The 19,476-nt window shown below is 40.0% G+C and overlaps 1 protein-coding gene across 9 annotated transcripts in view; it reads left to right on the plus strand.

Annotated features, from left to right (window-relative positions):
- RALYL (RALY RNA binding protein like) overlaps window positions 1-17,261 on the plus strand; it is a 589,572-nt gene extending 572,311 nt beyond the window's left edge. For all 9 annotated transcript variants that reach the window (XM_083187344.1, XM_083187345.1, XM_083187340.1 and 6 more), the window contains 3 exons: window positions 5,342-5,508; window positions 8,157-8,212; window positions 14,599-17,261. In XM_083187344.1, the coding sequence (XP_083043470.1) occupies window positions 5,342-5,508; window positions 8,157-8,198 (209 nt within the window). In that variant the 3' untranslated portion in view covers window positions 8,199-8,212; window positions 14,599-17,261. The remainder of the gene's footprint in view (window positions 1-5,341; window positions 5,509-8,156; window positions 8,213-14,598) is intronic.
- The last annotated feature ends 2,215 nt before the right edge of the window (window positions 17,262-19,476 follow it).

The raw sequence follows: 19,476 nt of genomic DNA on the forward strand, positions 1-19,476 counted from the left end.
CAATATAATACTGTAGTCCCAATGTGCAACAGTATCCAATAGAATGATGTTTCCATGGATAAACAAGGAGAGGGGAAAAACAATGGTCAATGAAATCATCCTTAAGCGGCATCTCGGTTTATTTGAAAAGACAAAGCTAAGCATCCAATAGGCAGTCACTGGGGAGCCGGACGGGGTCCTGGCATTCGGGATCCTCACAGGCATTTACCCGACATGGATAGGATAATGTCCCCACAAATAGAAAATAACCACCAGTTGGGTATGGGTAAAAACCAGAACCGGATAGCACCCCGGTACAGAGGGTGCATTGCCGGGGGGTGTCCCGTCCGGTGGGGCTGCTGTGACACCTGTCACCAGGGAGAGGAGGAGGGGAAGAATAAAGCCTCCCTGCATGGTTCGGGGGTGTAATAAAAGCTGGAACGGTCTGGACCATACAAGGATGCTGTAATCTGACCTTTCCTCATGTCCCTGGTGAAAGCCGTCAGTCACAGGCACCCGCCGGACTGGACATCCCCCGGACAGATATTACAAGCTCCGGAATACAGAGTTTGATAGTCCAGTCCGGCTTTCTGGGGTCCGGTCCCCCACCAGTCTGCTATGGATTAAATATATATCGGAACATACAATGGAATGACTGGGGTGTTTTTTTAAAAGTTAACTCACCCAATCGCAGGCACAGTAATGTCAATTTTGTTAAAGCAGGCTGGGAGCATCTCTGTGCAAATGAGAACCTGCATGTCAGCTGGCAACAGCCTCTTTAGTACTTATCCTGGGACAGGAGCATACTTACCTACTTTATATGTCTCCTCAGGTCATTAAGAGGCATCAAGCCCTGCCCCCAGTGCAGTAAATACTGCGATCCAAGAGTCTTTGGGAAGGTTGATGTCCTAAAAATGACTAGATTCGTGTCATTTTGGCCCCTCACCAAAGACCCGCAAACACCAGTATTTGAATAGGTAGAGGAGGAGGAGGAGGCTACTGGCAGGCCAGCTAAATGCTGTAGTTTTGCCCATCCTTCCTCCTTCCGGGGGTCCATGAGGGAGTCCTGGGGTTTTGGGAGCCTCCTGGCCATTACAGGTGTTTAGGCAAGTACGCACAGGACTCAGTAGGACTCTCTGTGCGTCCATCTCCAGTCCCAAATGTACTCATCACATAACAGGTTACACAGGACCCCCTATACATTAATATAGCCTACTGTGCATGGGAAGGGGAAACTGGGATCCATGCGTTCTGCCCAGGATCCCCCAGGGTACAATGTCCCCCCTCACTCTCCCTTAATCCGGCTCGGTTTGCGGGCCTATCAGTCTTCATATCTGCTTTATTACACTTTCTGTTTACATTATACTTAACCATGGCTATGTATGGTGGTCTGTTTTATTTCAGTCTCACATTGCTTTTGCAATAACTATTTGTTTTGCCATTTTTTCCCCCTAAGGATAGTGGTTATTTTTGTATTCCTCTAGAGTGTGTGTTTATCTCCCTGACAATGCTATCATGCTGTGTTACTCCCATCTGTTATTCCATGTGTGTCTTATTTTCTTTATGGTTGTTGCCTTTTAGGAGGAATTACAGAAAGACGTTTCACAAGTAATTTCAGTTTTGCTGAAAGTATTACCATGGTATTTGTACCAATATAGCCTTTGAGAATTTTGTAATACGATCCAACTTTAATTAAATTTAATAGCTTTAATTAAACAAAAAAATATACAAAGACCCAATTTGATGTAGATGCACCAAAGGTAATATTAAAATACAACTAAAATCAAAAGTGAAATTTTGATACATATATTTTAAGATAAAGTATATAAAGAATGTGCCTATTAAGGAGCCAATGCTGAAATGAATGCATGCCAGTTTTGGTGGCACAAAGGTTTCACTTCTAGTTCTACAAGCGATGCATAGTCCTTCAGTTACATTTCCACTGGCAGACTGTGGGTTCTAACCAGAGGCAGATTTAGACTTTATAGGGCCCTAGGCAAAATACTGATTTGGGGCTCCCCACCCTAAAACACCCAAAGCCCTATATTTTTGCAACTGATTGCAGGCAGCATCACTATATTACATTGGGGGGTGCACAGTCTAACAATACATTTTCAGGTGCGTCAAATTTGAATTTGAAGCTAGGTCTTTTGTAAGTAGGTGTGGCCAAACTTTTTTATCCTATTAAAGAACATGAAAGAGAATATGGGAGTGTGCAGGCAGGTCCACATGATTCCATGACGTCCTGTGGGAGTCACACAATGCTTCCCTGGGAATATTTTGGGCAGTCAGGATATTTTGATGGGGCCCTTTGGGAACTGCTGGTTCTAACAAGGTGATAATAGGGTGTTCACATGTAACCTAAGTTCAGTGAAGGCATGTCAACAGTCTGGCGGGCTATGGAGAACTGTGCGTATGAGGTATTACACCTGTTGTATGGTTATCTTACACCAAGTATGATACTGGTGCAAAGCAAACATGCCCTAATAAACTATGATAACCAGGTGCACATGTGGAGGCAGTCTGGCCGAATTATATTTATATGGGGATAAAAGGGTTCTGCAGTGCTGCATATAGGATGAGGACTTCAGTCGCCTTAGTAAATTCCGCCACCCAGCTCATTGTCAGTGAAGCCAGAAGCAATGGCTTCACTGTGACTGGCAGTGACTTCCTATGGGAAATCCTACCTGCTAGTCACAGACACTACAGGCAGTCCTATTAGGAGGTGTTCCCTCTCTCCAGAACTGCCAGCCTGGCATAACAATCCAGCTTCTATGGGCTGCAGTAGGTGCAGTCCATAGAATCCCGGGGTTTGCAAATGCGTAGTCACACAGGTTGGCATCATATGCACAGGTCCTGTCACCTATCGGACCCATTGTGCAGGTGCCTGGACATAGGACCAGCGGCTGTCCCATCTTCGGGCAGGGGGGCAGCACTAGCCCCGTGCTAATGTAAATTGGAGCCGCTGCTGGACAGGAAAGATACATTTATTATGTTAAAAATGTAATCTATATAATAAAAGGCAACCACTGCTCCTCACCTCTGTGGTGGGATTCAAGTGTTTTGCAGAGTACCCCGAAACACACACACTACCCCTACATTTCCACACCTCAGGTCCCACCGGCTCCATCATTTTGACGAGCTGGTGACTAGTTCCTTGAGAAAGCATTATTCTTAGAAATTTTGATTATTTGTTAATATAAAAAATATTTAATTAACCTATTAAACTAACAAATTATTGTTTAAAGAGAAGGATAATATAACCCATGTTACAAAACTTGATGTTCACAGAACATTTTCCAACTGATGGTAAAGTAATTGCTCTCCTGTTACCTCAGAAAGTTGCTAAATAAAGTTTTTTTAATTCTGATGTCCAATTATCTATTCTCTCAATCTGCTGCATTGTTATTGTTTGCAGCAACTCAATAGGACCAATGCGTGAACAAAGTTTGTGAAGGAAAAAATATCGGATGAACTTCTGGCAATTTCCAAAGATTCTTATGCTAAAATTCCTCTAGCTGGATTCCTCTGCTGAATACACTCTGCATGCATTGCTAGGCTAGTCTCTAAAGCTTTACCAAGCATTCAAAGACAGTTTGAAAAGCCTCTTCTTTTTATGTACAGTGGTGCCGCTGGCATTATTGAATTATTTATGCCAGACACACAAATTTAGAAAAGCACATTTCATATAACAGCATATTAAGAATTCACAGAAATAAGTCTCCTCAAATTTATTTTAAATATTTATTTTTTTCAATAATCATTGATCCACAGATTTGTTGTTTTAGCCAAGTCACATTTAACCTGATATAAATGACAACAAAGTGAAACTGTCATAAAATATCAAATAAGAAGAAATACTATGCACTATGCTGCTAAGCATAAATAGTTATTCATATTGATGGATATAAGGAATATAGGGGCATATATATGAAAAAGTTATGAGTGAAAAAGTGTGCCAGGACAACCAATCAGCTTTAAAGTAACATTTATCTATTGCATTTTATAAAATTATGCGTAGCAACTTTTTGGTTGCCATGGTGCACTTCTCCAATGTTATCACTGCTTCATACATCTACCCAATAGATGTCCCCCTCAGCAAATGGCCTGTGCTCCTGCCACACTTTATCAACAAGCCCTGATCTGGGAAATCAGTACCAACCCCCACCCCAGCAACCCCATTGACAGCAGTAGTGTTAGACTGCCCCTCCAGGACCCCTGCCCAGGCTGACTGTTCAGTAGAGTTAATGTTTTGGCCGCGGGACCTTATATAATAAGTGTTTCCTGGCTGTGACATTACCCTGCTGGCTGGTTGGGCATGGGGCTGGTTCTTAAAATACGGAGGACCCCTATTCATTTTGTCCCACATATTTTGGGAACCAGACCCGGCCTTGGAGCCTGGGGCTGGTTTTAAAAAATCAGCGGAACCCTACGCCAATTTTTCCCTGATTTTTTAAAACCAGCCCCAGCTTTTTGAGCCTGGTGCTGGTTACGGCAGTGGGAGGGGACCCGTTTTTAAAATGTATTTATTTTTCTTTTTGCACTGAAGCCTGCATGGATCTGACTGATCCGTGCAGGATAAAGCCAAATACGCCAGGAAAATGAAGTGTATTTTCCTGGCGTATTTGGATGGCCATTACGGTCGTTTTGCACTAATTAGCGGCCGTATTTTCAATAAGTTAAATACTCTTTTATTACTTAAAGGGCTGCTAACCCTGTAGACTGACCATCACCAATCTAGGCAGGCATGAAGTAGTTCAGCAACTCATCAGAGTCCAGTTTCCCATTTCAGACAAGAGGTAATATGGAAGTATACGTACAGTACTAAAGTCTGGGAAAGGATCAAGATGTTGAGGGCAACAACAGAGGCATCAACACGTTCTGCTGTGTGGTTGTTGCAGGACTGTTAATGCTTTTTCTATTTAAAAAAATGAATTTTGCTTAGGTGGTGCCAAGCAATCAGGTTGTCTGTTGTTGTTTTTTTAAATATTGCCTGCAGTACTTTTATTTATATTTGCACTTATCACATAAATTAGACCATGGCAGGAACTGCTAAGCTATTTTAGACCTGTATCCATGGCTGTTTTCCTGTTCAAACAGCTTGTACGGCACCATGCTGAAGGGAGAGAATTGAGTGATTTAAAAACAAATACTTCTCCAGGTAGGAAGCTCCTCTGAGCATCTAAATGAGATATTAGACTCTCCAAAGCTTGTGCATAGGCATTATGATATTAAATTGGAATAATTCCACAAATTTTTCTTGACAATGTAATTTCCATAAATCCTTAAGACATATTTATTGTACAAAGTAACTTCACCTATATTGATCATTTAAAGACATCCATTATATTTTTACTTTTAGGCCAAAAAAAGCAAATAGATCACATAGATCTGGCACACGATGAATGCAAGTCAGAAAATGCAGATAATTCCATTGAAGAACACATTGAAGGAGGACATGATGCAGATGGTGAAGAGATGACAGATGGGATAGAGGAAGATTTTGATGAAGATGGAAGCAATGACTTGGTATGACTTATTTACAGTGACTCAATCCTTTCTGTGTTAGATCGAACATTCAGTCCTCAATATTGACTATATTTCAATTAAAAACAAAGGTTAATAAGGCATTAATATAATTGTTTAATAGCAACATATTTTCCAATAGCACACTTCTTTGGTAAGGAATGCTATTACTAGTAAATTAACATTATTTATAAATAAAATACTTTTACATTTGAGATCTCTCATAGTAATGCATAAATTAAGAATCTTTTAATTACTTAAAAATAAACCATCAACATACAAATGCTTCTTCTTTAAGCTTTCAAGAAAGAGAGACATTGGTACTTGTTTCCTAGCACGGCCACAATCTTCTTGGTCGTGTGCCTTAACTTTAAGGCACACGATGCCCACGATGGACCCGATTTTCTTTCAAATCAGGTCCATTTTACCGGCAAATGGAAAATCGGGTCCATCGCGTCGGTCGTGTGCCTTTAATAAGGCACACGACGCGACCGACGCGATGGACCCGATTCTCCATAGGCTTCAATGTTAAAAATATTTTAACATTGAAGCCTATGGAGAAATCGCGTCCATCGGGTCCATCGCGTCGGTCGCGTCGTGTGCCTTAACATGGCACACGACGCGACCGACGCGATGGACCCGATTTCTCCATAGGCTTCAATGTTAAAATGTTTTTAACATTGAAATCGCGTCGGTCGTGTCGGTCTTGTGCCATTATAATGGCACAAGATAAGATGGACTTGATTAAGTCCATCTTCACATAGTAATCAATGGGAAAGGGGCCAATATGGGCCATTTCTCATTGTATATGGCCCCGTCATGCCCCCACATTGTAAACGCCACCCCACTATTGCCGCCAACCCGAAGCGTGGCGAGCGCAGCGAGCCCGCGCGGGGCGGCGGTGCGCGTCCTCCGACCTTTTCATACCCCTACTATCCACGTCGGCGTGGAGTTGAGAATAGAATAGTGTGGCGAGCGCAGCGAGCCACCGAGCCCGAAGCGTGGCGAGCGCAGCGAGCCCCGCGAGGGGACGTGGATACCTTCACAGGTATCCGCGTCCCCTCGCGGGCTTCACAGGTATCCGCGTCCCCTCGCGGGGCTCGCTGCGCTCGCCACGCTTCGGGCTCGGTGGCTCGCTGCGCTCGCCACACTATTCTATTCTCAACTCCACGCCGACGTGGATAGTAGGGGTATGAAAAGGTCGGAGGACGCGCACCACCGCCCCTGGCGGGCTCGCTGCGCTCGCCACGCTTCGGGTTAGCGTCAATCGAGGGGTGGCGTTACCAATGAGGGGCCATTTCAACCATCAGGGGTGCTGAAATTGGGGTCTGGGGGCTATTTTACATTGAATCCTATGTAAAATCGGGTCCCAGGGACCATTTTACATTGGATCCAATGTAAAAATCGGATCGCATCGGTCGCATCGCATGCGACCAAATCGCATGCGATGCGACCGACGCGATTTTTCCGACACGACCATCCCGATGCTAATCGGTGTGGCCGTGCTAGGAAACAAGTACCGAGACATTTTATATGGTATGTAGTCATGATGTCGATGTCACAAGTTATGGACACTGTCATATCTATATTGGGTGCAAGGTGTGCCATGCATGTGGGCCCCTACATCTGGGGACGCCACACACCCTGCATCCATGTGATTATACTCACTACTCTGTTTGCAGAGCAGCATTTTGGCACCCTAGTAAAACCTCAACCTTCCCTCCAACACCCCCAAACCCCCCACCCCCAATCCTGATGATGCTTTAGGCAACTGCCTAGATGTAGAGCCGGCCTTGTATCATTTTTAGATTTATTTGTTTATCAAATCATTGTTTATTCAAATTATTTTACTGTTGTGGAACTATAAATTAAAAGGTGCAACCTAACAAATCAGTACCCGTGAACTTGCATAGCTTGGTGCCTGCTGTGCTGCTTATCTGACTCTCCTTATGATGGTTAAACACTAATGTATTTCAGCCATTTGTTAGATGTAGCCTTTGCCTCCTGCCTACAGCACGGGCAAGAAGACTTCGCTTGGGCAACGACAGCAGCAGACAGACTGAAATCCAGAAAAACAAATCCTCAGTTGCCAGGAAGATATTCCCAAGATCCCCTCCCACCCAAAGCCCCACCCCCCTAGTGTCTTCTTTGACCCAATGATCTCCTTCTTCTTCATGCCCCAGCTCTGAAGCAGATTTCAAGGGATCGATTATGCTAGTCTTCAGCCTCCACCATTATCCTGCCACCAGTAGCCCTCCCAGCAGCTGGGCAGAGGCCTGAGAGTATCCAGTCTACACCCACTATGCAGACCCACCCCCACTTTTAGACAATACAGGGTATGCTCTGGCCGGGGGTTCCCCTGAGAGCATGGGGCCAGAGGGGAATTTGGCCCCTGTGCTTCCTACCCAATTCATCTGGCTATGTCTTAAATTTTTACTCTTATAAATAGTTTTTGGTCAGTGCAGTTGCTTGAATGATTTTCATTTAAAAAAAATATATAGTAATTTGAAAATGGTTCCATCCATATATCCATATATAAAAACATCATTGCAATTTTCCTTCTTCAACTCATGTCTTCCTGCTCTTACATTCAAGGGTTGTTTAGATCACATTCATATTGCTGTTCTTCTGTACTCTCCCTTATATTTTAGATGGAAAATCATGTATCGGACATCGAAGATACCAGCAACTGAATAAAAGATATCTGGTAAGTTTTATGTCATCATCTGCAACATACACATGTAATTCGAAAATCATAGTTGTGATTGTTAAGAGATAGATTCAAACTTTTTAGGGCCCCCTCCTCAAAATGGGGTTTTCCTGTTTTGGGTGCTCAACTGCAATTTTCTCTCAAAGAAAGCCAATATTCTCAATTTCTAACAAGATTGCTTAGAAATGAAATGATAGCTCCATGTGTATGGCCCCCAGCAATGGCGATGTGTGTTCCACATTTTGCTATCTCCGGGCTAGATATTGCAAGCATGCTTGCAATATCTAGTCATAGCCCGTGTTCTCTCTATTGAGAACAGGGGCAGGGACAGATCGCTCAGCACACATTACTGGTGCAGTGCTGAGCCATCTGTGCTGAGCCATCTGTGCTGAGCAATGTTTTATTGGGAGTAATTGGATACCCGAATTATTTCAGCGTATTAGAGTAGACGCTTCCTAACCATAGATGAGCAAGTCAGTGTCTGGATTTGCCTAATGGTAGTGATGGCCTGGAGCAAGTTCAGTAGAATCAAGAAATTCTTCAGTAAACCGGCTAACGTCATTGCCAACATTTTTTATGGTCATATTTTATGTCAAAATAAAACTAACAGCAAATTCACAGATATGACTTAGAAAATGTAACAGCCAATGATAGATTTATTGTATTGCAGTTAAAAAAAAATTGCAAGACATTCATGGTGGCATAGTAATCAGCATGCTTCTCTGACAGTGATGAAATCATGATTTCATTTCCAACCAGCACACTATGTAATGGATAAAGAATGTTCTCCTCCTGTTTTTATGTGTGTGTTTTCTCTGGGTGCTCTGGATTCTGTGTCAGAAGTTAATGATCACACATTTTGGGCGGGATGTACTTTACCGAGCCAGAAAAGCAGAAAAATAAATTCTAGGTTTTTACTGTATTTCTGAATTGGGGTTGTGGTGTGGAGCATAACATCAGCTGCAGCTGTTAGTACATAAGTGATTAGTATAGGTGCAGTGCGATGTACGGCAATGATTGCTACATCCCGCCGTATCTGAGAAGAGCTCTATAATACGTTAGCTCAACTCAAATAAATGTCAGCTATAGGAGGTGACACTATTTATACAATAAATGACAAGATGGTCAGCAATATAAATAAACACAAAATAAAACAAGCACAGTCCATTATATACATTCATTAAATCTATTATACCCCTTTCACACAGAAAAACAAATTACCAGGTTACAAATTACCAGGTTACCCAGTAATTTGCCATTCAACACAGTTCCTTTTTCTGTGTGAAAGGGTCAACCTGGGTCATAAATCCTGGGGCTCTGGCCTTGGAATTTACCAGGGTGTAGGACCTGGGATTTTGGCCTGGGTTGACCCTTTCACACAAAAGAAATTCCTGTGTTAATCTGCAAATTACCGGGTAGAAATTTTTAACCCGATAATTTGCATTTTTGTGTGAAGGGTGGTCAGGCTGGGACCGGCAAATGACCCGGAATTTCAGACATGTGTGGCTCTCTTAGGGTGTACACGATACACAAAAATGCTAAATTTAAAATGCCACACACACATATTGGAAGTGAACCTTGGCCCCAAATTCAAGTCTCCACCTATAAAAGGAAGTTACGGAACTTTGCCATAGTATAGGCTCATATCTTGCTCCAGCATATATGACCCTTGTGTTATTGCCTATCTTTGTCTGACTTCATTTATTCCTAGTGACCTGTTTCCACTTGATCCCTTGGCACTGCGTTTAATTCTGACCCAGTTTGTTGACCAGGCTTGTATATTACAAGATGTACGTCCAGCTATACCTAAGGAATACCAGCACCTGTAGGATGGTCTAAGCCATCCTGAATAATGCTCAATCATCCACTATCCATCCATGAGTTGTGACAGACGGGCTCCTGTGAGACACTGTCCTACAATTCTTTGGTTTTGCTGCAATGAAATGCCATAAGAAATGATACTTTTCTTTGTTCTGCTGCTACCAATGATACATATATCCCTATGTTACTAGAACAATTATGATAAAAAACTTGGCCTGATGCGACTGGGAGCTTCTGGATTTTTAAAGACAATTGCGAACACATAGTGTTTCTCTGCAAACACTCACCGTTAGAATGTATACATTTTGACAGCGGTGAAAAACAGTAGCTCACAAATGGCTATGTGTATATGTTGTACAGAGTTGTCTTATTTTTATGCTTAACATCTTTAACACAACAGCTTTAAAGCTTTATAGCAATGGGCCTAGTAATGTGGAGCCTTTATATATTTTTGTGTGAATTTGTTTGGGAAAGTTTATTTGTAGCAATATTTCAGCATAAGTTGTAAACTTGAGAGAATTTGCAAGACTACAAGACTTTTCCCCAGCGTGCGGGGGCTGCCCAGTACAGGGCATGGCTGCCCTGCATCCCGAGTACCTACCCATGGTGCAGTTGCAAAGTCTTACAGTTGCATCGCACAAATGCTAATACTTCCCTAGATAGTAAAGTGCTTGCATCTTTATGGTAGCCCCTGCCTGCCTGCAAAGGCTGGGGCTGGTCCGCCATGTTTTGGGCTACAGTGTGTGATGTCATTCAGATTCCGCGACTCACCTAGGAAACAGTCCGAACACTCCTCCATGGTCCAGACTTCAACCCCTCAACATCACATCACTGTCCTACCAATGCTGCAACCCCTCCTCCTGCCGACATTTAGACTGTGGTTACATATTCCTGAATGGGGTCACTAATAAGTGAATTCTGCACTTTTGCCAGGCTCAATGAGTTGGCCACAATATCTGTCAATGATACAGTAGTCATGTTTTATGGCTCCAAAAATTATAATTATTATTACTAGTAGTAGTAGTAGTAGTAGTTGTAGTATTAATAAGAAGAAGTAATGAAGTACCTCATATAAACACTTCGTAAAGCTTTGCCTTCCAGAACCTCCTATTAATACTGTTTGCCCACATGTTTATGTAACTGATTAATTTAATGCAGGAGAAAACTTTCTTCCAGGTTTTCTTTGTCACCTGTTTAATAAACATCTAAGCAGAGAAAAAAATGACTGAAAAAAGTATCAAGTAAAAAAATAACCCTGCTTCTCATAGTTCCACAAGCCATAAGCACATGACCTTTATGCCAAGCAAGGCAAATCGCAAATCTCATCTCCCTAATGATAAAAGCTTACTCCTGCCATTTAGAGAGGCAATAATGTTGACAGCTGACAAAAGGGAAGCAGAAAAGAGAATGTATGCCATAACACTGGGTAGCAAATGTGCATTCATTTATTTTAAAGATGGATATCTAATCTGTAATGCATTTAGAAGCACTGCTAGTATGAGTGGTTACCTATTGTGGTCTGTAAGACAAAGCTGTTTGTTCCACTTGATAGATAAATTGACATAAAGATGCTAGGTAAAATTCTATTCTTCTGAATCAGAGAAGAGAGAGATTTTTTTCAGATTGGTTTGACTAAAGCCTCGTACAGATGGGGCGATTCTAGCCAGAGTCGCCAGGGATATGGTTGCTGAGCAACCATATCCCCTGCATACGGGGCGAATGTCACCTGGAGCATGCTCCTGTGACCAGTGACTTCCCCCGGCAGTGTCTCATTTTCTCACACGCATGTAGGTCCCCTTCACTCGGTGGTGGATGGCTTCAGGGAGATGGGCAGGGTTAGGGGGGTGCAGGAAGGCGGCAGCAGGCTTCATCAGTACAGGGAACGCGTGCTTTCTTCTGCAGGCTGGCGAATGGCGTCGGATGGTGATAGAATCGCAAGGAGAGCTGCTCCACCTGTAGTGTATAAAATGCATAATATATATAAAAGTTATTAATCCACTGCACTTACCAATTCTAGATCTGTGGCACATCTCATAATTGACCGCATTGTTTAAATAAAAACACACCATACTCATATACACTCACCATGATATTGGGTTGTTTACAAATATTCATCAATACATTGATCAGGAACCCATACATAAAATAATGGAAAAGGGGCATATACATAGAAATAAATAAGAAACATGACCACCCAGCAAATGTAAAAAAAAAACCTTTGCAAAATAATAGGCAAAAGAGCTGCACAACCTACACATACTGTAGTCACAAGATTGATTTAGAGTATATTTTATATTTATTGTTTTGTTTTTAGTTTTTTAAAGAAAATAGGTTTAGGTAGGGAAGTTAAACAAGGAAGGGGGAGATACTGGTGGTTTATTTAAATCCCCAGGAAATGACAAGAGAGGTGAGTAAATAAAGTGTGGGGGGGGGGGGGGGGGGGGGCAGCTAAAGGTAAGAACAGTACATGTGATCACATAAAACAGCGTGGAATGTTTAGAATTATATTTTAAAATACATTTTTAATTAATTTCACTTTTTTGTGTAATCCTGTGTAGCAAATTATTTAATTTGGTTAATTTAAACTCACACCATTTAGTTGATATTACTTTCAACCAAAGAATTAGCTTACAAATGAAATAAATACTTCTTGTAGCTTTTGAAATCACTTTATTTTAACAATAAATGTTATAACATATTTAACACACTTAATAACAGATGAAATTGAGACAGTTAAAAATCTAAAGATTCTTAAATCTGTATACAGTACATGTTAGGAGATAGAGAGAGCATGGTGTGGGAGGGCATAGGGAAGATACACTGAAAACATTTCAAAAGTTGTTTGGACAGTAATCAGTGAGCCACAAGTAAAGTAGCACTTTATCTAGACCTTGATTAGATTAGTGGTTCACAATCTTATTTGAATCAAGGCTTCCTAGAGTATATTAAAAGTATTTTGCAGGAACCTTTCTTTCTAAAATGTTTAAATTAAATTGTTTTTTTATGTCATTCTTATAGGCCCTACACACATAGCAATGTTGTAGGGCTTGTGCTAGATCGGGAGCTTCTACAGCGCTGTCGCTCAGCACACAGAGCTGACAGCCCACACACAGAGCAAGCTGTCAGTACTCGGGGGCCTTATTCAGATCTGTGCTCAGTACAAAATTGTTTGGAAAATGGGCAAAACCATGTGCACTGCAGGTAGAGCAGATGTAACCTGTGCAAAGAGAGTTACATTTGGGTGGGGTGTGCTGAAACTGAAATCTAAATTGCAGTGTAAAAATAATGCAGCCAGTATTTACCTTGCACAGAAACAAAATAACTCACACAAATCTAACTCTCTCTATACATGTTACATCTGCCCCACCTGCAGTGCACATGGTTTTGCCCATTTTCCAAACAAATTTGTACTGAGCTCAGATCTGAAAAAGGCCCTATGTGTTAAGCGAACCAGTGGAGAACACTGGCGACCAGCAAGATTGATGGTCACTGAACATCAATCTCAGCCAGTGATGCATGGGTACACGTATTGCTGTCACTATTGCCCTCCCACACAAAGACACTGACATAGGGGCATTTTCTGAGCGACTTTGCCAAATTATGCAAAGTTGCTTAGAAAATGGCTTAATATTGGCAATGCATGTGTGTAGGCCTCATTCGTTTCAGTTATGTGGTTAGGGACAATATTTTCTTCTATTTGTTGACATATTTTATGACTTGCATCAACAAGCAGTGGATTTCCAATTTAAATGACCAGAAATATTTGAATTGGTTTTGACCATCAGTCCAAGGCAAGGCAAGTGCACCCCTGCAAGTACCCTAAGTCACCCTTGGTGCCATGATACACAGGAGCTAATATAATAGGGTGAGAGAATCAGAAAATGACAGATTTGGTAAGAAATCTAGAGTAGAAAAGTTTTTCTCTATATGGTTACCTTATGTAAAAATAATGTAATTTGACAAGAAAAATAAGTTAAAACAGATAATACAATCGACGTCCTGTTATAGCAGAGAGACATTGCATCTAGGCACCGACCCTTTTTGAGAGAGGGGAATAAAATAGTAAAGCTAATTAAAAGATCTTTGTAAGTCAAAATATTATAAAAAATGGCAAATTCACGAATAGGCCTATGCACAAAAAAAAGGGGAAAACTAACACGATGATTTATGTTTTAATGTAATATGTATTTTTTGTATTGAAATATGTGGATATTTTAATGTATGACACAATTTTGCAATAAAATAAAAAAAAAGAAATCGACAGGTTTTTTTAAAGCGGCAATCATTTACACTGTAAAACCAGTTTGATTTTGCAGTGTAAATGATTGCCGCTTTTAAAATAACTGGAGATTTTTTTACCAAATCTCTCACTTTCGGAATCTGTCATCTGATTCAATTTCACCCACAGTTTGGGAACTAGATGATATCTTTGAAGGATTCACATCGATATCATGATATGTGATGTTTAAATCTTTAAAAATGTTTGTTTGGTTGAATTATTTAAATGTCTATAAATTTTTAAATATTAAACTAATATTATGTATTTTTCATTCATTTAACAGGTATTATGTGAATGAATTAATGATCCTGAGGAATGTGAGAAGAATATGACATTTATATTTATGGGTGCACAAATACCTGAAAAATATTAACTTTATATTTTCTCACTAACCCATGCTTTAAAATTGTCTCACTGTAGATATTTATTTTTGCTTATATTGTATTTTGTTTTCTTTTTTTTGTTCATATGGCTTTTTTTTTTTCAATCACACATATCTTTAATCTAGTTGGAAAGAAAATTGAGAAATTGTATCAGCGTTTTTTTCATGACTAGCACATTTTCTGTCTGCTGCTACAATTGCATTTGGTTTGTCTTTTCATCTTTATCTGTTGTTTGTTTGTTTGTCTGTACTGAAATGTATGTATATTAGACAAATGCACTCCTGCGCTGAGTTCACAGATTTTATTATTTAAATGTAAATATTTCAAATAATAAATATGAGTCTTTATTAGTAACAGTAAAATTACCTGTTGTGGTTTTTCTCTTTGGCTTATTTGTATTTTCAAGATGAATTGTATTTGGAATTAATTTATTTGGCCCCTTTCACTAACGGTAGATATTTAAAAACATGCCCAAGCCTCTTTTTCATTTTGATTACATATTTTTTTCTGTCCATTTTTAGATCTAACAGAATACAATTATAGTAAAAGGTTTAATTCAATTATTTGTTAGGATAGATTTCTTTAAATTGCTTTAAACATCTCATGCAAAACAATTGAAGTGGTGTACATACAATGTAATAGTGGGTACACACGGTGCGATTTTGCTTGCAATTTGACCCCGATTTGATTGGGATCGACTCGGGATCAAATCGAAAGGTACGTAAAATGCATTCGATTTGACTATATACAGTAGTACAGATCTGAACAGTATAGTCTTGCCTGACAGGACTATTTTTCTATTCGATTTATACTACACGGGAACACGCATTGGGCTCGAATCTGTATCAAATGTAGAAAAACTATTTGATACCCATTCGATTTTCTATAAAATTTTGCTTATAGAAGCATACATATCTCACCGTGTGTACTCTCTATAAAAGAAACCCAATTTATTTTCCCTAAATAATTCTCAAACCAAGCCTTGTAGGTGTCTTTGAATTAAAATAAATATTGATGTAAATGATCTCCATGATTTGTTTTGGTAAAAAAAACCATGTGATCTGCATGCGATCCTGAAGAGCTTTTGACTATATAGTCAAAATCTCATGCGTATTGTACGCATGTGTACACACTGTAAGACTATACATCTGGTAACCAGGAGGCTAAAGAAGGTCTTGAAACTTTCAGACCCATCCCCAGCAAATTGGCATTCTGTAGCATCCAGTGTATGGCTTGATATAGTTTGCTAAAAAATATATTTTTTAGGAAATTTGCTTCTCAGCATGTATTCTAAAAATGTATATGCCCTTTATACATGAATTGTTGGCTGTTTTAATCATATAATAATATTTACACTTGTCTTTGATTTTTATCATTTAAAAAATACATTTGTGATTAATTCCATGAGAAATATAATACAATAATAATCAATGCAGATAACGGTTGTTTGCAAATTACATAAGTACAGTAATAGCTATACATTGCACTATTAATGAGTATTGCAATTATCTGGGTCAAGTGTGACTTTTATCAGCCTGGCTACTTTTTTATACCGCTTTTACACCAAAAACGCCAGGTTTTCTATCCCTGCTTCAAGCCGGGTGCGACCCGGCATTTGCTCCATTTACACCGCCCGCAGCCCCCAGCCTCCGCTTGGAGAAGACGCCATCTCCAAGCGCCGATCGCCGCCACCATGCCACTGCGCTGGGGGCAAGCCCAGCACTAAGGTAATCTGTCCTTGTCCGGGAGGTGAATGGATGCCGCACACAGGCATCCATTCACCTCCTCCGCTGCCACTGCTGCTGTCTGCAGAGTATAGCAGACAGCAGCGCAGCCTGTGTGTGCCCTCCGTCCAACCTGCGGACGCTGCGGTCTGCAGGCTGCACGTCCTCCATTGATGTAAATGGGAGCCGGGTCGGATGACCCGGCGTACCCGTTTACACTGCCCTCTACCCAGTTCCTGGCCATGTTCTAGAAGTCCCGTGTAAAGGGACACTGGTGTCCCATTTATACCGCCTCTGAACCGCCCGAAGACTTGGAGTTTTGCGGCGGTGTAAAAGGGGTATTACTTACAAAAAAGTGGAAAGGGTTTAATAATGCTGTAATAATTGTAATCAGCATCTATATTTTAATTAAGATGTTGTTTATGCCAATGATTAGGTATTTTAGCCTAGTTTTCTCTAAATGGCAATTTAAATAATAAAATGTCCAAAACTTTTTCATGTCAATACAATCTAATTTTCAGGCAATCACATTTATATTGATTTTGATGTAATATATATTTATAGCTTTGAAAAGATGTGGTCAGCTAGCGCTAATCAAGATCTTGTGGTGCGTAGACAATTTTCAGTATCTGTAATTTGCTTTTAAATGCACATTGTAGCATTATATGCATTTATTTCCTTAACATGCCATTTTTATTTAAAAAAAAAACCATTAATTTAAGTACATTTAGAAATATGTTATTTATGCAAGAGGCCATTGTATTTTATTTTTTTTGCTCAAATGTGTAAAAATACTTTTTAAATGTTTGTAAATAAATATTTTCTTGAACTTACATAAATGTTTTTTTTATTGGATGTGTTTTGGAATCTTGAACAGATAAAAGACAGACAACCTACACACTAGTCGACCCTGACCACGATCGATATTTTTAACAATGTTGGCTGCAGGTGACCGATATTGAGTGCACACTCTGAACGATATTGGTTAACAATATCGTTGAGTGATGTCAACGGCACCCACTGAACATGTAATTTACTATATATCCAAATTTACCTGCATGTACAGCAGATGTGCGGGAGCACGCATCATTAACAATATTGTGTGTACACACTAGACAATAGTTTGAAAGCAATTATTTTAAAGATTTTAAAACCAATTTTGCATGATGGCATTCTGAAGTAAGCCAAAATCATACATACCTTTCACAGGCTTGCCTGCCAGTTTAAAGTTATCTAATGCATCGAGTTTGGATTCTACTGAAGTTCAAAAACCATCTCAACTCTTCCCAGTTACATTAATTCCTCCTTGCAAACATGATGCTTTTAATTTCAAGTATAGGCCCTTATTCATATCTGATCGCAGAACAAATTTGTTCTCAAAATGGGCAAAACCATGTGCGCTGTGAGGCTCTAACTTCCCCAACCATTAATTATGGTTTTGCACAAATTTCTGAAAAACATCTCCCCCTGTACCAGCTGATCAAGCATCTCCTAGAAAAGTGAATTATTTGGATGCCTGGATTTGGACTAGATTTGGACTTAGGCCCAATCACATTATGTGTTTATTATTATTTATTATTATTTTATGTAAAGCTGTGGACACGTCGCAATTCTATATAGTCAAAATTGAGTAGAAAGTTAGTCAGAATCACACAGTATTCAGCCACATTCGAAACTGATTTGATGCCGATGCACACCCTTGTTTAGTCAGTATTGAATAGAAAAATAGACTGTGCAGGCAAGTCTATCATGATTGTGCACATGTAGAATGTATTTGGCCTAGGTCCAAATTCAAAAGTCTAAATCTAAAGTACATCTATAGTGCAGATAGCCAAAATCGAATAGTCAAAATTGGATAGTCAAAATCGAATCCCTATGTAAAACTTTGCTGTCCGCTGTTTCTTCATCATGTTTTTTTTTAATACTTTGTTCTTCAATCCCCACTGTACAGTATGCTACAGCAGTATACTCTACCTCTGCTAGTTATACAGCCTGCCAATAGCAACCTGTGGAGTGCGCCCCACATGTTTGCCTCATAAGGTTCCTCTATGGATAGAAGGTAATACATGTGGATCTATTCGTATATGGTACAGATGTGGCCATTTTTCCCAATTTAGCCATATGGCCAAATTAATCATGCAATTTAATCTGTGATTTTGCTTAAGATGTGCTACTTTAATCTATAGATGTGCACTAGAAACTTTTCATGTTTTGGTGTTGGATATGGATCTCCCTTCATGTTTTGAATCTAGAACGATTTTGTCAAAACCACCCTTTCGGTTTTTGGTTTTGGATCTGTATATTTTGGGAAAAAAACAACATAAAAACAGCTAAAATCACAGAATTCTTTATTTTTTTCTTCCTACAATATTGTTTACATCAATAACATTAATCTACACTCATTTCCAGTCTATTCTGTACACCTAACACCTCACACTATTATTTTAGGCCAAAAAGTTGCACCAAGGTAGCTGGATGACTATACTAAGTGACACAATTGAGCGACGCAAACACGTGGCCAATTTAAACACTGACACAGTGACAGTGCAGTGGCAGACAGGATGAGAGATTTTAATTCTAGGTCCCAATGAGCACATATTGCAAAGAAAAAAGATGAATAAACCCATAATTTCAGTGACAAGTGGTCCCCCTGGAAAAAGCTGGCCAAGTTCTCCGAATCATAAAACCTCCATTTTTGATCACTTTTCACATTCTAAAAAGCGGCAAGAGGAAGATAATCTTTGAAAATGATTATTCTTAAAAATTGTGCTGTCGAAAAAAGATGATTTTTGCAAAAGTTGATTCTTAAAAAAGAGGCTTGTAGCTGGTGAAGACAGACTAGAGTACAACACGGGCAAGAGTGAGATTTGGTCTGAGGTGAAATTGAAAAACACATAGGACAGCACCCCCTTCACAGCAACAACACACAGGACAGCAACCTTGTATTGCTATTTCTACAACAAACACATGACAGCACCCTTGTCCCTTTAGCCTTTCTCCTGGACTACTGACTGCATCTTCGGTTGGCAAGGATATCCTACACTAGTCCAGATT

The sequence above is a fragment of the Crinia signifera genome, chromosome 5 (genome assembly GCF_055691185.1).
Source record: "Crinia signifera chromosome 5, ASM5569118v1, whole genome shotgun sequence".
Taxonomy (NCBI): domain Eukaryota; kingdom Metazoa; phylum Chordata; class Amphibia; order Anura; family Myobatrachidae; genus Crinia; species Crinia signifera.